A 16,405-nucleotide genomic window follows, 5' to 3' on the forward strand; every position below is an offset into this window, starting at 1 on the left:
AATGGCCTCTTTTTTACAGTGCAAAGAATACACAAGTATTTAACTTTTGAAGCTTTATGCTGCAAAATTTACTGAGCTCCTGGCTCTATAGGGTGTTGAAATGTTATCTTTCTAAATAAATAATAATTAATACCAATTTTATTAGGAGTGATGATGAATGGTAGTGGGGGGAAGATGGTAGTTACATCCATCCATTTATGGATGGAGTAACATATCTAGGATTTGCTTTAAAATATTCCAGCACCCCAAAAGCATATGGAGAGTAGGTAGATGAAGTAAGCCTGCCAGATGCTGGTAGTTCATGAAGCTTTGTAGGTGTTCATTATACTGATCCATATATTTTTTCATGATTGAAAATTTTCTTAGTAAATAATTAATAAGTAGGAATACCTCCTCTCATTTTACCTTTGTCATAAAAATAGTGAGTCAGGCTAAATTTTTGATGGAAGATTTTAAAAGACTTTATATGCATATTTGAGATATATTCAAAATATAGTATATTAATAGTAAACTTGAAGACAGGTACAGTTTTTTTTTTTTTTTTTAAATCTTCTGCAGTGTCTTGCTAATACTTGTTGATGTATGTACTTTTATAGGAATTTTTTAAACACTAAAATTCTGGTACATTAAGATAACATAATTATTTCTTTGTATAATCAGTTGATGAAGAACTATCTCTCTTGTTCTGAAAAGTTAAAGAAGAATGTATAAAATGAAAGTATTTTTGTGTATTATACCACCCCTTCTTTTCTTTAGCAGTTTAAAAATTTATATGCCCTGTTGATCAGATTTAATACTTAACTCTCTTAGAACTTTTTCAGCTCATTTCTTTTATATTCCAATCTTATTCCATTTCCCAAACTATATTTGAATTAACTTTTGTAGAGTGATTACCATTGGTGATATTTTCTGCAAAGTGAGTTTTGCAAATGGGCTTAGATAAGCCTAATCCTGATACTGTTTATCTGGATTATACTGTTAATTAATCATTAATTAATGATTAATTCACTTAAACATTTATGAGTGCATCCTATGTGTCAAATGATGTTTAGAACAATAGGAATGTAAAATGGACAATATTCCAGCCTTCATTTAGCTCACCTGCTAGTAGGTATGAATGAAAGTAATCTCCTTACCTTACGTAGAAATTTTCCTTCTTCAAATACTATAAAAAAGTGAAATAATTTACTCTGCTAATTCAATTTTATCATGAAAGTTTGATGAAGGAAACTGTTAACTTTGTTTTTTAATTTTACAGATGGTTCCAATCCCTATACATTGAAGCTTTGCTTTTCTACATCATCCCATTTATAAGAAGAGACGAGCATGTTAGAATTTGTTTTACCTTTATTACAATTTTAAAGCTACACTTCATTTAAAAAAGAAACTAAAATGGTTAATCTAATGTTGCCTTGCTTTGATTTAAGATTCTGTTCTGTAATAAATATTTTGCCTTGAGTAAATTTGTTGTAAACTTAAATATTGCTTTCATTTTAACATAGAATATCATAATGTGGACTATCTACAGCTTTCTTGTAGATTATACAAATATATGATTTCTAATCTTATTTTTCTTCCACAGTGAAAATATATTTGCATTCTTAATGCTAATTATCTGCAAGTATTTTTCCATTGTGTATGAGATTAATGCAGGTGAAAGTATTGCATTTTAATATTATAGAATTCCTATTATATGTTTAGATGTTGAAGTATGTTGCAGTTATTCATATTAAACATGTATTTATTAAGTATTTTAATCAAGTTTGAGAATAACATTGCATATGTTAAATTTTAAGTACTACAGATTTAGCTGATTTTATATTTCTGAAAGGCTAACAGACATGGATACACTTGTACAGTATGCACTCAAACTTATTTAAATTGGTGTATTTTTTTTCTTAAGTCATTGTCGATTTGTATTGACATGCCTGTTTCTAGTTCCAGTTTGGCAATTTTATAAAGTTACAACAATGAGTTAATGTGTTCATCTTCATTTGTTGCATGTGACTTGATCTTGAAAACACATCTAGTATTTGGCGTTGATAGAAGTTATAATTAACAATTCCTCTTCTAGATAATCTGAGATCCATGGATGGGCTTTAGGGAGTCTGTGAACTCCCTAAATTTGTATGTAGAATTTTGGGTACTTGCATTTTTATTTTTTACTCTGAAATCCATCAGTAATATATGTATTTTTCTACATGGTACAAGGTATAAGGATCTAATTTTATTTTTATTCCAAACAGATAGCTATTTGTTTCAATACCATTTATTAAACATTCTTTCTCCCACTGGATCTGTTTTTTTTTTTTTTTTTTTAAAGAAACAAAACGTATCTTTACATAGGCAAGTAAGATGTAAGGACTAAGCATGGTATTGAGAGACTATACTATAACACATCTGTTACCAGGTTCATAGTTTTTTAATAATAGAAAACTGATGCAGGCATTTTATTTTCATCCTTAATAGAAGGGAGAATATGTTTTATCTATCTTGAGTAACTATGAAATCTATAGTTGGCAATAGCCAATCTCTTGCTTCTGAGAGTTTTAAACAAATTTGTATATAGAAGTTCCGTTTAGATCTTTTGAAAAAGCTTTATTTTGAATTTTAACAAAAAAGCAGTTTGCCTTAATCCTTTTAGAAATGATGCAGGGGTTTAAAAAAGTTTTAAGAGCTGTTGAATAGAAAGTTTTGATGGAAACTAAGCATACATTAACATTTCTCATTGCATTTTGACAACAGTGGACTAATGTCCCTTTAGCCCTCTAGATCTAGAAATTTTAAATTCAGTCTAGAAGTATTTTAGATCCTTATGGAACCCAGTAAGTTATGTTGAAGGTAACCTGTGAATGAACTTCTGTAAATGTATGGTACTGTGCTGTATACATAAGTTTACCTGACTTTACAATAAATGAAGCTTTTTTTTCCCCTCTTCTATAAATACTTTTCTACATTTGTTGTAAAATTGAGATGTCTTAATTTTAAAAGGTAACTTGTGAGTCTGGGTAATAGTTGTCTCCTTCCCTTGCCCTCTGAAAATTAAGATGGATGTCAGTGTTACAGATTATTTTGTGCCTAAGATTTTAGGAGACAAACCTGTGGATGGTTGACAGGGCTTATTTAATTTACATGTGCTTTAAGTAGTATTGACTTTACCTATGAATTCTTTTTAGTGCTTTCTCCCCACCAAAGTAACAAGTAGACTCTTCAGGTGTAATTTGGGGTGGTAGGCTGGACCTTGCTGATTCATGCCCTGGTATGTCAGTCCTCTTCTGTTGCTGTCAGGAATGATTCTGACAATTTAGTTGGGTTTCACCACTGTATACGCTTTGGTGACACACCCTCTTTCCTTAGCCTTAACAACAGTCTTGCCTTTGTGATCTTTCGACTTTTAAGAGAACATGAAAGAGCAGGTTCTACAGCTGCTCTTTTAAGAAATAGTAGCTTGGGGACTTCCTGGTAGTCCAGTGGCTAAGACTCAATGCTCCCAATGCCTGGGTTCAATCCCTGGTCGGGATACTAGATCCCACATGCTGCAACTAAGACCTGACATAGCCAAATAAGTAAATATTTTAAAAAAGAAATGGTAGCTTTGAGTTTATTTTTTTAATACTGAGATTCCATTCCATAGCCAAATCCCATGAAACATTTGATAATAAATCTATAGAAGTTATTCTGTTACAGAATATAAGCTGCCTTTTAAAAAGCCCTACCTTCCTGCTGAGGGATTACCCTACCAAATAAAAATTATTTGCAGTTGTAGCATGAGACTTAGCAGCATCTTAGTGAGTTGATTATCTAAACAGTATGTTTTCTAGGACTGAACTGAGAGATGAGGGTAAGAATGACTAAATGGGGTCAATAACTATATTTCATGTTTTTACATTATTCTCTGCAGGGATAGGTTGCTGGGTAACTGCTTCTTAGTAATCAGTGATATTCTCTTTCTAGAAGAAAATTTTGAGTGTAGAACATTGTTCCATAGTAATCTAAAGCATAGATTTGCTTCATTTAAAAAGTTCAGGTGAACTAAAGTCACCCTAATTTAAACGGCATAAGGAAACTGCTGTGAGCATAGGCTGCTTTGATTATACAGTATTAGCTGTATTAGCCCAGACTATTAATTGCTCTGGTAAATGGTTAAAAGTAGTGGTTACCAGAGACTGGGAATGGGGAGAACAGAGATTAACTGCTAATGTGTATAGGATTTCCTTTGAGATAATGAAAATGTTCTGGAACTAGACAGTGATACTAGTTAACTACATTGTAAATGTACTAAGTGCCACAGAATTGTACATTTTAAAATTGTTAAAATGGTAGTTTTAAGTTATGTGTATTTTACTACAGTGAAAAAGAGAGTCTGGCCCAGCAATCCTTTAGTTTAAACAAGGGCCTATGCAGTACTTCACTTTGACGCAGCTAGTTAGGTATGTTGAGAAAAGGGTGGGGATAATGTGGGTTGGTTTCACCCCACCAGCAGATGTAATTCCAGATCTGGCTTACGGCTTTATTGCTGTGGTGGCTGTCAGCTACTGTTCTCCAGTCACCCTGGGCTCTGGGTCAGGGTGGGTCACGGGCCAGAGAAGAGATGGGTCTTGAGCACCATGAGCAATTAGGGAAGGATTTGAGATGGGGAGAGGATGATTCCATGAATAGAAACTAGCATTTTTTTGTGTTCCTAAACCAAAATGATGCACTGGCTGCACAGTTCTGGTTCTGCTGGGACTCTACTATGTTTTGAGCTACCCTGACTTAATGAGTCTCAGCCTTCAGGAAGACATATTAGTGAATGTAGTCAAGTTTCCTTGAAGGTTAAGAGGTGATTTTACTCAGTTGACTCAGTTGTATTTAGATTTTCACCTGTATACTAACTATAGCTGTTTCAAAGTCTTGAAGAGGAATTCAGTGAGATTGATATTTATAGAAAAGAATACATAGAAGCAAAAGCAAAAAATTTTATGTAGTATATAAATTCTTCAGAGGGCCTTTTATTTAATATTGTTACCAAATCAAATTTGGATCCACTCACATGCACATTAAAACCAATCTACTGACACTGGCCTGTGCTGAGAGAAGGTACATAGTTTATTCCAGGGCACAAAGCAGAGAGTCCAGGCAGCTAATGCTCAAAGAGCCCAAACTCCCTAATGACTTTTCAGGGAAAGATTTTGAAAGACAGGGTGAGGGAGAGGGTTGCAGGGTATATGTTTAATTTATGGGCATTCTTCTGATTGGTTGCTGGTGAGGTAATCAAGAGTCAGCATCAGCAACCTTGTGGTTCCAGCCCACCTGGGAATTACATGCTGGTGGATAGCCTACAGTTTTTCCGCCTAGTGAGGGTTTCATTATCTGCAGAACAGTTCAAAGGATATGGCTCAGAATATTACCTATAGCTCTTGAGGGGAAGCTAAAGGTCCTTGACATCGTTTAATGGCTGAGCTGTCATTATTTTGTCTTGCCTGACCGTTTTCCTTTGTTTCTGTGTTTTCTCACTTCTCTGATTAAATTTATTGTTTGGAACTTGGGGAAGGAAGGCCTAGGAGGCTCAAGTTATTCTGCAAATAAGAGGCATTCAGAAGACAGGCAGGGGGCTCTGTCCCAGAAAGGTCTAGTTTGTTGTTTAGTTGCTAAATCATATACGACTCTTTGTGACCCCATGGCCTGTAGCGCTCCAGGGTCCTCTGTCCATGGTTTATAAATTCTTCAGGCAAGAATACTGGGGTAGGTTGCCATTTCCTTCTCCAGAGGATCTTTCCAACCCAGGGAGTGAACCCATTGCCGGCAGATTGTTTACCACTGAAGCCACCAGAGAAACCCAGCTGGGTTACAGGATGAGAATGCAAATGCATTTTGTTTTAGGCACTTGTGTGATACAGTAATAAAGCCTGAGCTATTTCTGCCTAATACAGTATAGTAGGACTGATGCAAATGTCAGTGACCTCGATCATGGTAGAGCTGTTCTTGCTAGACTTTTATAAGAAAAAGTAATATCTATAGTACTGTTGCCAACACAAAATCAGACTTGTCCTACAAAAGCCTCTTATATGGTTGTTTATTTAATGCTATATCTCTCAGTAAACTGCTTGTATTTGTGCTGAAATTACCACTTGACCAGAAAGACTAAATAGTCCTGTCGCCTGTTGTGCGTATTCCTGCTGTGTAATAACCCTTTGCTTCCTACAGTTTCTGTTCAAAACATTTTAGTGTCAGTATCAGTAAAACTTGTTATTTTCCTTAGTTTGTATTTCTGAGGAAGGCAGAACTGCTCTGGGGTATTGTTTCCATTATGTGGGAATGAAGACCACATGGTTTATAAATTCTAGAAAATGTACAGAGATAGCATTTTGGAGCCCCAGCCTCAACATACTTGCCACCAGGTGTGACACATTGGAGGATTGATCTGTAACCTGGAACCGGGTCACGGGCCATGATGCTCTTCCAGTGAGAAGCAGGTGAGCATGTGATTGTGTATAAAGGAAAGGGCAGAGACTGAGGTAGGAGAGACCTGACTCCACATTGATACAATGTAGAGTTTAGGCTAGATGACATGATTTGCTAAAGAATACTATTTTAGGACTTCCCTGGTGGTGCAGTGGATAGGAATCCATCTTCCAACACAGGGGATACAGGTTGGATCCCTGGTCCGGGACGATTTCACATGCCATGGAGCAACTAAGCCTGTGTACCCCAGCTCCTGAGCTCACATACCTAGAGCCTGTGCTCCACCGCAAGAGAAGCCGCTGCAATGAGAAGCCTGCACACTGCCACGAAGAGTAGCCACTGCTCGCCACAAGTAGAGAAAGCCTGCGTGCAGCAACAGAGACACAGCACAGCCAAAAATAAAAACAAAAAGGCATTTAAAAAATAGTTTTATTTAATTGTGGTATTTTTTCTGTTTCTTTTTTGACCCAGCAGTTACCACTTTTGGAAAGGGGCTGTTGTAATCAGTAAGGGGATAACATCAAATATATTTCAGTTTAAAAAAAAGGAAAGATAACGAAAGAGCTGAACTAGCTTTAGAGCTGCTTCTCCCACTGCACACAGGTAGAGAAACTAACAGCCCTGGTGATTGCTCAGTATAGTCTTCACCCTGCTTGACCTGGGAACCTCACCAGAGTACATAGGATGCTGTGTAGCCCATCCAGTAGCTCTGCCTACGGTGGGACTTGAACCGAGAGCATAGCCCATGGCTTTCCCATCTGCAGAGCAAAACTGGTGGCTTCAGGGATCTCAGTGCGCACTTGCCTGATTCAGCTTCCCAAACAACCCCTGTGGGTCCTGGCTGCTGTCCTGCTGTTCTGCAAGGGCAGGGACGCTAACTCTAGCGCCATGTAGTACCAAATAAGGTATCCAGTCCCAACCATCTCTTGAGCCTGACCAGAAAATCCAGGCAACAGGTGAGGCCCAACCTACAGCCGCACTTGGGAACTAAGTGAGCAGTTCTACCCAGCTGTTCTCAGGGTACTTCCCATTCCTATCCTCAAAAAAAGCAAAATTGTTGCTGAGTAACAGTTTTATTCTTGCCTGAGTTATCCAGATAGGTTTCTTAAATTGATCAGGTTATTCCCTAGTAATTTTGCTTCTGTAGCAGTCTTAAGTGAATAAAGGAGAGGATTAGGCCACCCAACATTTTATTTTGCATTATGAATTCTCAGGTGATATTCCTTTTTTTAAAGAAAGTTTTTAATTATAATTGACATAATATTGTACAAGGTACACCATGAGTTGTTTGTAAATTCCAGTATGATTATCACCACCATAGTGTTAGATTTGCTTTACATCATGAAGTGAATACCACAGTAAGTTGGTGAATATACATTATATCATAGAAAGTAAAATTAGGAAAAACATTTTCCTAGTGATGGGAACTCTTGTTTTACTCAACTACTATATAATGTACAGCAGTGTTATATTTATTGTGCTATGCTTATTTATCTTATAGCTGGAAATTTGACTTCCTTTATGTTTTGACTGCCTTAATCCATTTCCTCTTCCCTCATCCCCCTCCACATGTGACAGACCTTATTAGGTAAATTGGATTAGGTGAATTTTTCCTCCCAACCTAAAGCTAGCTGAAGAGGTGGTGGTTAAGCAATAGGGGTTCCATTCCATGGGATTCCCAAATGTCACCAATCACCTGTTTAGGTTGGGAGGATGGGCCCTGGATATGGGTTGGGTTGCTATGGTGCAGGGGAGGGGATAATGGTGTTAGTACATCTCAGTATTAGGTTTGGATATCTTAAAAACTGCACTTTCAGGGATCAACCTTTCTTGAGTTTGAGGACATACCATACCAGATCCTAACTTTTGAGACTTGCAAAAAAGCTCAGGAGTTAGAACTTTTTTTTTTTCTTTTCCCTGAAGCTATGTGGCTTTGGGAAAAATCTAGACTTTGTGGTCACACAAAAAATCTCGCTGTCTAGAGGTGAAAAGGATTGAGCATAGGCATTTTGAAGAACAGCTCCATTAAATGAGAGAGACTTTACTAGGAAAACTGTTTCCCTAATGAACTGTGTGACCATGAGCAGGTCATTTTAAGGAACTTAAGTTTTCTTTTGTGTAAAATGAGAACAATCATCTGACCTTAGCAAATGAAAAAATACATATGTACTCTCAGTGATGCTCATAAATCTTGAGGAAAGGTGGGGCACTTGCTTTTGAGAAGGCCTCTGCATTGTCATGGCATTGACTCTTGGGAAGGACACATAGGCCACCACAACTCAGTCATTGCTGTTTCAAATCCATATTTAGCTGCTCCTTGGAGAATCAGCAATACAAATGAATTTTATACAGATAAAAAGTTTTATAGCTCAGGTAATAGAAGATCCAGCAAGTTGGTGATTCAAATTATTTCAACCTGTCTGGACAGTTTTTTAAAGACTTGGCTCACTATACATTGATAAAAGACTTTACAAGCTCTAGAAGCAGGCGAAGTTAAATTTATTAGTTTAAAAGAAGCATATGATAGAACTTTACTTTTAATATTGGATCTATATAAATTATATTTGTATACCTATCATAATAAATGCAGATCTCATAGGCAACCAGGATGTGGTGCATATAGACCCTTTTTAGTGAATGGAGAGTTTGGAAGCTGTAATATGGATTTTAATAGTATATCTGGTTTATTTATATCTGATGTGAGAAGCTAACTCATTGGAAAAGACCCTGATGGTAGCGAAGATTGAGGATGGGAGGAGATGGGGATGACAGAGGGTGAGATGGTTGGATGGCATCACTGACTCAGTGAACATGAGTTTGAACAAGCTCCGGGAGATGGTGAAGGACAGGGAAACCTGGCGTGCTGCAGTCCATGGGGTGGCAGAGTCGGACATGACAGTGACTGAATAACAAATATTCTCTTGGTCAAGACCCCTCATCATTCTGTTGGGAAATGACAAAGGTGGGAAAACAGTTTAGTTCCTAATGACTATGTTTTCAAGAAACTCACTAGTATGAAGACTGCCTGCCTATTTCTGACTACTTCATGAAAGTATAGAGGTTGATACATTTCTACTCTGTAAAGTACTTTTATAGGACTTTGAAAGATGTCAACTAGATTATAGAAAACAGTGCCTTGCAATCTTAGTTCTGTCTGTCTGGATTTGATAGAATTTTTTTTTTTTTGCAGATGGACTGTTTCTAGGTTGAAGAGTTCCCTTTCTTGTTTTTTAGTTTATTCTAATGAAATGGCTCTTCTTTCACCAAAGTCCCCAAATTTTTTCCACCCTTTAGCTGTCCTTTTTCTTGGACATTTCACATTCTGAGATGTGGTTAGCAGAGCTGTATGCCAGTTGTGTAACCACTCCAGTTCATAGAAAGCTCTTTTCTATTTTGGTTTCCATACCCTTAGATGGAAAAGTGCTGAGGGGGTAGGAGTGGAGGATTGGAGTCGGACATCTTAGGTTCATGGCCTCACTCTGTCCTTCATTAGCTATAGAAGCTTGAGTAAGTCCTTTAACAATGGCCTGAGGGGTTTTACTGACGGTCCAGGGGTTAAGACTCTGCACTTCCATTGCAGGGGTGTGGGTTCGATCCTGGTTGGGAAACTAAGGTCCCACGAGTCACACAGTGTGGCCAAAAATTTTTTTTAATGGCCTGGTCCTTGTTTGTTTATTAATCTATAAAATGGAGCAGTTAACATCTCTTCTATGTATCATTTATCCATTTAGAACTAAATTGTCATAGAGTGGGGGGGTACTTTGCGGTGATCCTGCCTTTTTTTTTTTTTTCATTTGTGAAGAGATTATTAGACTCTGAAGTCCACAAGGACAGGAATCTGTGTCTTCTCTCCCCTTCCTTTCGGTACCTCATCCAGTAGAGTCAATCTCCCACATGCAGTTATCTTTACAGAGGGTTGTCTCCACTGGTGCCTAAGCCCCAGCTTGACCTTGCCTAACTTTGTGACTGGGAGGAAGGAGCAGACACGCTTATCAAGGGGAAGATAATGGAAATCTAAAAGGAAGTTATACTAAAGACCACAGAAGATGAAAAACTTTCCAACCCAGGCTGTGGCCCTGGGTTGAGAAGTTAAACAGATAAAAGTTCCTCATTTAAGTTTAAGTGGCTAACACTTGGACTGCAAAGAGATCAAACCAATCAATCTTAAGGGAAATCAACCCTGAATACTCGTTGGAAGGACTGATGCTGAAGTTCCAGGTTTTTGATCATCTGATGTGAACAGATGACTCATTGGAAAAGTCCCTGATGCTGGAAAAGACAGAGCAGAGGGAGAAGAGGGCATCAGAGGATGAGATGGATATGAACTTAGGCAAACTTCAGGAGATGGTGAGGGACAGGGAGGCTGGCATGCTGCAGCCCATGGAGTTGCAAAGAGTTGGAAATGACTGGGTGACTGAACAACAACAGCAGCTAACTTTTAATTGAGCATTTATGTATGCTAGGACCCCTGTTAAGTACATGTTATGTAATTCTTAGTCAGGTAAGGTAGATATAATAAAGACGGGGAAATTCAGTGTAGCTTATCCAAGGTTGCTCAATCATTAAGTGGTTGAACAAGGATTCCAACCTATGAGAGTTCCAAAGAACAAATCCTTAACTGCTATTGTTCATTTGCTCAGTCGTGTCCAGCTCTTTGTGACCCTGTGGACTGCAGCATGCCAGGCTTCCCTGTCCATCACCAACTCCTGAAGCTTGCTCAAACTCATGTCCGTAGAGTCGGTGATGCCATCCAACAATCTCATCCTCTGTTGTCCCCTTCTGCCTTCAATCTTTCCCAGCATCAGGGTCTTTTCTAATGAGTCAGCTCTTTACATCAAATGGCCAAAATATTGGAGCTTCAGTTTCAGCATCAGGTTTCAATCAGGATTGATTTCTTGTAGGATTGACTGGTTTGACCTTGCAGTCCAAAGGACTCAAGAGTCTTCTACAACACCACAGTTGGAAAGCATCAGTTCTTTGGTGCTCAGCTTTTTTTAATGGTCCAGCACTCACATCCATACATGACTATTGGAAAAAAACAATAGATTCATGACAAACTGGAAAATTCTTCAAGAGATGGGAATACCAGACCACCTGACCTGCCTCCTGAGAACTCTGTATGCAGGTCAAGAAGCAATGGTTAGAACCGGACACGGAACAACGGACTAGTTCCAAATTGGGAAAGGAGTATGTCAAGGCTATATATTGTCACCCTGCTTATTTAACTTACATGCAGAGTACATCATGTGAAATGCCAGACAGGGTAAAGCACAAGCTGGAGTCAAGATTGCCGGGAGAAATATCAGTAACCTCAGATATGCAGATGATAGCACCCTTATGGCAGAAAGTGAAGAACTAAAAGACCTCTTGATGAAAGTGAAAGAGGAGAGTGAAAAACCTGGCTTAAAATTCAACATTCAAAAAATGAAGATCATGGCATCCAGTCCCATCACTTCATGACAAATAGATGGGGAAACAATGGAAACAGTAACAGACTTTTTTTTCTTGGGCTTCAAAACCACTGCAAATGGTAACTGCAGACCTGAAATTAAAAGACACTTTCTCCTGGAAGAAAAGCTATGAACAACCTAGGCAGCATATTAAAAGCAGAGACTTTGCCAACAAATGTCCATCTAGTCAAAGCTGTGGTTTTTCCAGTAGTTATGTATGGATGTGAGAGTTGGACTATGCAAAAAGCTGACCGCTGAAGAATTGATGTTTTTGAACTGTGGTGTTGGAGAAGACTCTTGAGAGTCCCTTGGACTGCAAGGAGATCCAACCAGTCCATCCTAAAGAAAATCAGTCCTGAATATTCATTGGAAGGATTCATGCTGAAACTGACGCTCCAATACTTTGCCCACCTCACGCGAAGAACTGACTCATTGGAAAAGACCCTGATGCTGGGAAAGATTGAGGGCAGGAGGAGAAGGGGATAACAGAGGATGACATGGTTGGATGGCATCACTGACTCAATGGACATGAGTTTGAGCAAGCTCTGGAAGTTGATGATGGACAGGGAAGCCTGGTGTGCTGCAGTCCATGGGGTCTCAAAGAGTCGGACACGACTGAGTGAACTGAACTGAGCAGACTAGGCAGACCTTTGTTGGCAAAGTAATGTCTCTGCTTTCTGTTATGCTGCCTAGGTTTGTCCTAGCTTTTCTTCCAAGGGGCAAGCGTCTTTTAATTTCATGGCTGCAGTCACCATCTGCAGTGATTTTGGAGCCCAAGAAAATCAAGTCTGTTTCTGTTTCCATTGTTTCCCCATCTATTTGCCATGAAGTGATGGGACCGGATGCTATGATCTTAGTTTTTTGAATGTTGAGTTTTAAGCCAGCTTTTTCACTCTCCTCTTTCACTTCATCAAGAGGCTCTTTAGTTCCTCTTCTCTTGCTGCCATAAAGATGGTGTCATCTGCCTATCTGAGGTTGATATTTCTCCTGGTGATCTTGATTCCAGCTTGTGCTTCATCCAGCTTGTTCTTCATCCAGCCCAGTATTTCGCATGATGTACTCTGCATACAAGTTGAATAAGCAGGGTGACAGTATACAGCCTTAATGTACCCCTTTCCCAATTTTGAACCAGTCTGTTGTAAATGTTGCTTCTTGACCCGCATACAGGTTTTGTAGGAGGCAGGTAAGGTGGTCTGATATTCTCATCTCGAAGAATTTTATACAGTTTGTTGTGATCCACACAGTCAAAGGCTTAGCGTAGTCAGTGAAGCTGAAGTAGATGTTTCTCTGGAATTCTCTTGCTTTTTCTGTGATCCAGCGGATGTTGGCAATTTGGTCTCTGGTTCCTCTGTCTTTTCTAAATCCAGCTTGAACAGCTGGAAGTTCTCAGTTCACGTACTATTGAAGCCTAGCTAGGAGAATTTTGAGCATTACTTTGATAGCATGTGAAATGAATGCAATTAACTGCTGTGGCCCTCAGAATCTCTTGGGCCTGTCCCAAGATGTCCATGTCATAATCCCCAGAACCTGTAACTATAAAATTTTCATGGCAAAGGAACTTTGTAGATATGAATAAACTTACATTTAGAAGGGGAGATTACCCAGGTGGATTATACAGGTGGGCTCAATCACATACGTGTTTGAAAGTGAGAAACTTTCCTGTCTGCAGTGAGAGAGGGGACAGGAGAAGGAAAGATTTGGAACATATGAACTCTTGTCTGTTGTTGACATTGATAATGGAGGAAGGAGGCCACAAGCCAAGACTGTGAGTGGCCCCTAGAAGTTGGGAGCACCCATCAGCTGACAGCCAGCAGGAGGGGGACCTCAGGGCTAGAGCTGCAATGGGCTGAATTCTGCCAAAGACCTGAATGAGCAAGAATGTGTAGAAAGGAATGTAACCTTGCCAATGCTTTGATTTTACCCATGTGAGACCAAGGGCAGACATCTGATCTATTGAACTTTATGACAATACATTTGTGTTTAAGCCATAACACTTGTGGTAATTTGTTATGACAGGAGTAGGAAACTAGTACTGTTGCATTCATTTTCCAGCAGAAACCACAGTCTAAATGTGAAACCACACTGTAATGAAGCTCAAATAAAACTAGTTAAAATAAGGATAGAGGAGCATTAGTTTTCAGATCATGTCTTCTTATTTTCTATATTGGCCAGACTATTTCTGGAATATTGGTCAATTCTGAAAGCTGTGTTTTGAAAGTCATTGGCAAGTTAAAAGTGCATCAAGCATAAGAGTGATGAGCCTAGGAGTCACAAAATTTTAACATTTTGGGACATGGAAGCATTTTATACACATCTAGCTTTGTCCTATTCCAATGTCTTCTGAGTGTATTGATATATCTCATCAGGGTATATAATATAGTTTTTTTGCTGTTTTTTTTCTCCTGACTTCAAAGATAATCAGACAAAATATAAAGTCCGTTGTAATCCCTGCTCCTCACCACTCTCATAGCCTAGCAGGATCTTACTCTTTTTGTTTATATGTATATTAACCTATCTACTCATATATTTTTGAGTGAACAATACCACAAGGTTTATAGATTATGAATCTTGAAAGACAAAATTTATTCCAAGATTCTACAGATACTGTTTATAGTTTAATGGCTTTTTTTTTATTTAGAGTTTTTGGTCTGAGAATTTATTTTTGTGTACTGTGTAATATAACGATCTACTTCAGTTTTTTCTGTATGCATAACTAATTCACAATTTTATGAATAATCCAGGTGGTGACATTTACTATACCTGAAATCCCTATAGTGTTTGTGTCTGGTTTTGTATTCTCTGATTTGTTCCATTGGTCAGCTGTTCCTAAGCCAGTGCTGTGCTTTTGTTTTGATATCTGGCAGAGTACACCATCCTCATCCATCTTATTTTTCACACTTTTCTTTCAGTCCTATTTCTTCTGTATTAGTCTCAAGTATTCTTCCAGATTAATTTAAGGATTAACCTGTCAAGTTAAAAGAAAAAAGTCTATTCTGTAAAGCAGTTATCCTTCAATTTTAAAAAAATTTTTAAAAATAAATTAAAAAAAAGTCCTGTTGGGGGAATTCCTTGGAAGTCCAGCGGTTAGGACTTCAAGCTTTCATTGAGGAGGGCCCAGGTTCAGTCCCTTTTCAGCTAACTAAAATCCCACAGGCTGCTTGTTGTGGCCAAAAAAAAGAGTCCTGCTGGAATTTTCATTAGAATTATATTAGATTTATATATTAATTTGAGAGGAATCAACATTTTTAACATTATTATAATATATTTACATTTATTATATAAATGTAATAATATAAAAATGTATTATATATTTATATCATTTTTTACATTGTTCTGTCCAGGATATTCAGGTCTACTTTTTAGTCTTTCAGAGTATTTTAATGATATTCTTTATGTGGAACTTATACATTTCTTGTGAAACTTATACCTAAATGTATTATTTTTGTTTTTATAAATTGAATCTATTTTCTTCTGTTTTCTAACTACTTATTGCTCCTATAGTGTTATGCTATTGAATTCAAAATATTTATTTTTTATTTTTCCATTCTACTGAACTCTCTTATTAATCCTGATGGGGTTTTTTGGCCTTGCTGTGCAGCTTGTGGGATCTTAGTTCCCTCAACAGGGATTGAACACAGGTCCTTGGCAGTGTGAGTGCCAGATCCCGACCACTGGACCACCAGGGGATTTCAGTACTAATCATTTTTCAGTTGAGGTTCTTGGATTTTTTTTTTTAGGTAGGCAGTTATATCATCTGAAAATAATTACATTTTCTCTTTCACCAACATTTAAACTTATAATTTTGTTCTTGAATTGTGCTACTGACTACTGACATTTTGAATCAGCTGTTTTGACATCCAAGACATTTTAACATAACCTTAACACAAATCACTAAATAATCCTTATTTTCCAAAATGAAATAGTGATAGCTGATGCTTACTGCATGCCAGGCCGGTTCTAAGCATTTTACTTATATTTATGTATTTAATTCTAACAACAACCTTGCAGTATGGATATTATTACATTTGGTTCACTGTTGGGCAAATTGAGGAACAGAGACATCAAGCAACTAATTGAAGGTTGAACAAGGAGGTGTGCTAGAATTTGATCCTACTGGTTCCCAAGGTCATACTCTTAAATTGCTTCTAAATGATTTTAAAAAATGGATTCCTTAAAAAAAGTGGATTTCTTGACTTTTCTGATTATAAAAGTAAGACATGATTATTATAGAAGGTTCAGTCAAAGTAAAAGGCACAGACAAAAGGAAAATTCATGTCTAGTTCACTGTCATTTTTGATTACTGCAGAGTAATCTATGGGATAGAATGGTAACATCTTATTACTTGGGTTTTCATATAGCTTTTCAGGCATCCATTTATTTGCTCATGATACTCTGAGCTGACATTTCTTGGTCAAAAAGTATTAACATTTCAGTTTTACAGAGTTACCAAATTGTACCTGTCACCCCAAGAAAGGTTGACCTGTTAAACTTTGTTAATTTGATAGGTGAAA

The 16,405-nt window shown here is 37.7% G+C and overlaps 1 protein-coding gene across 1 annotated transcript in view; it reads left to right on the forward strand.

The window, feature by feature from the left end:
* Positions 1-2,916, forward strand: part of HNRNPLL (heterogeneous nuclear ribonucleoprotein L like) — a 38,444-nt gene extending 35,528 nt beyond the window's left edge. Inside the window, exon 13 of the mRNA XM_068969853.1 lies at positions 1,259-2,916. Coding sequence (XP_068825954.1) covers positions 1,259-1,314 — 56 coding nt within the window. The 3' untranslated portion in view covers positions 1,315-2,916. The remainder of the gene's footprint in view (positions 1-1,258) is intronic.
* The last annotated feature ends 13,489 nt before the right edge of the window (positions 2,917-16,405 follow it).

The sequence above is a fragment of the Capricornis sumatraensis genome, chromosome 1 (assembly GCF_032405125.1).
Source record: "Capricornis sumatraensis isolate serow.1 chromosome 1, serow.2, whole genome shotgun sequence".
NCBI lineage: Eukaryota > Metazoa > Chordata > Mammalia > Artiodactyla > Bovidae > Capricornis > Capricornis sumatraensis.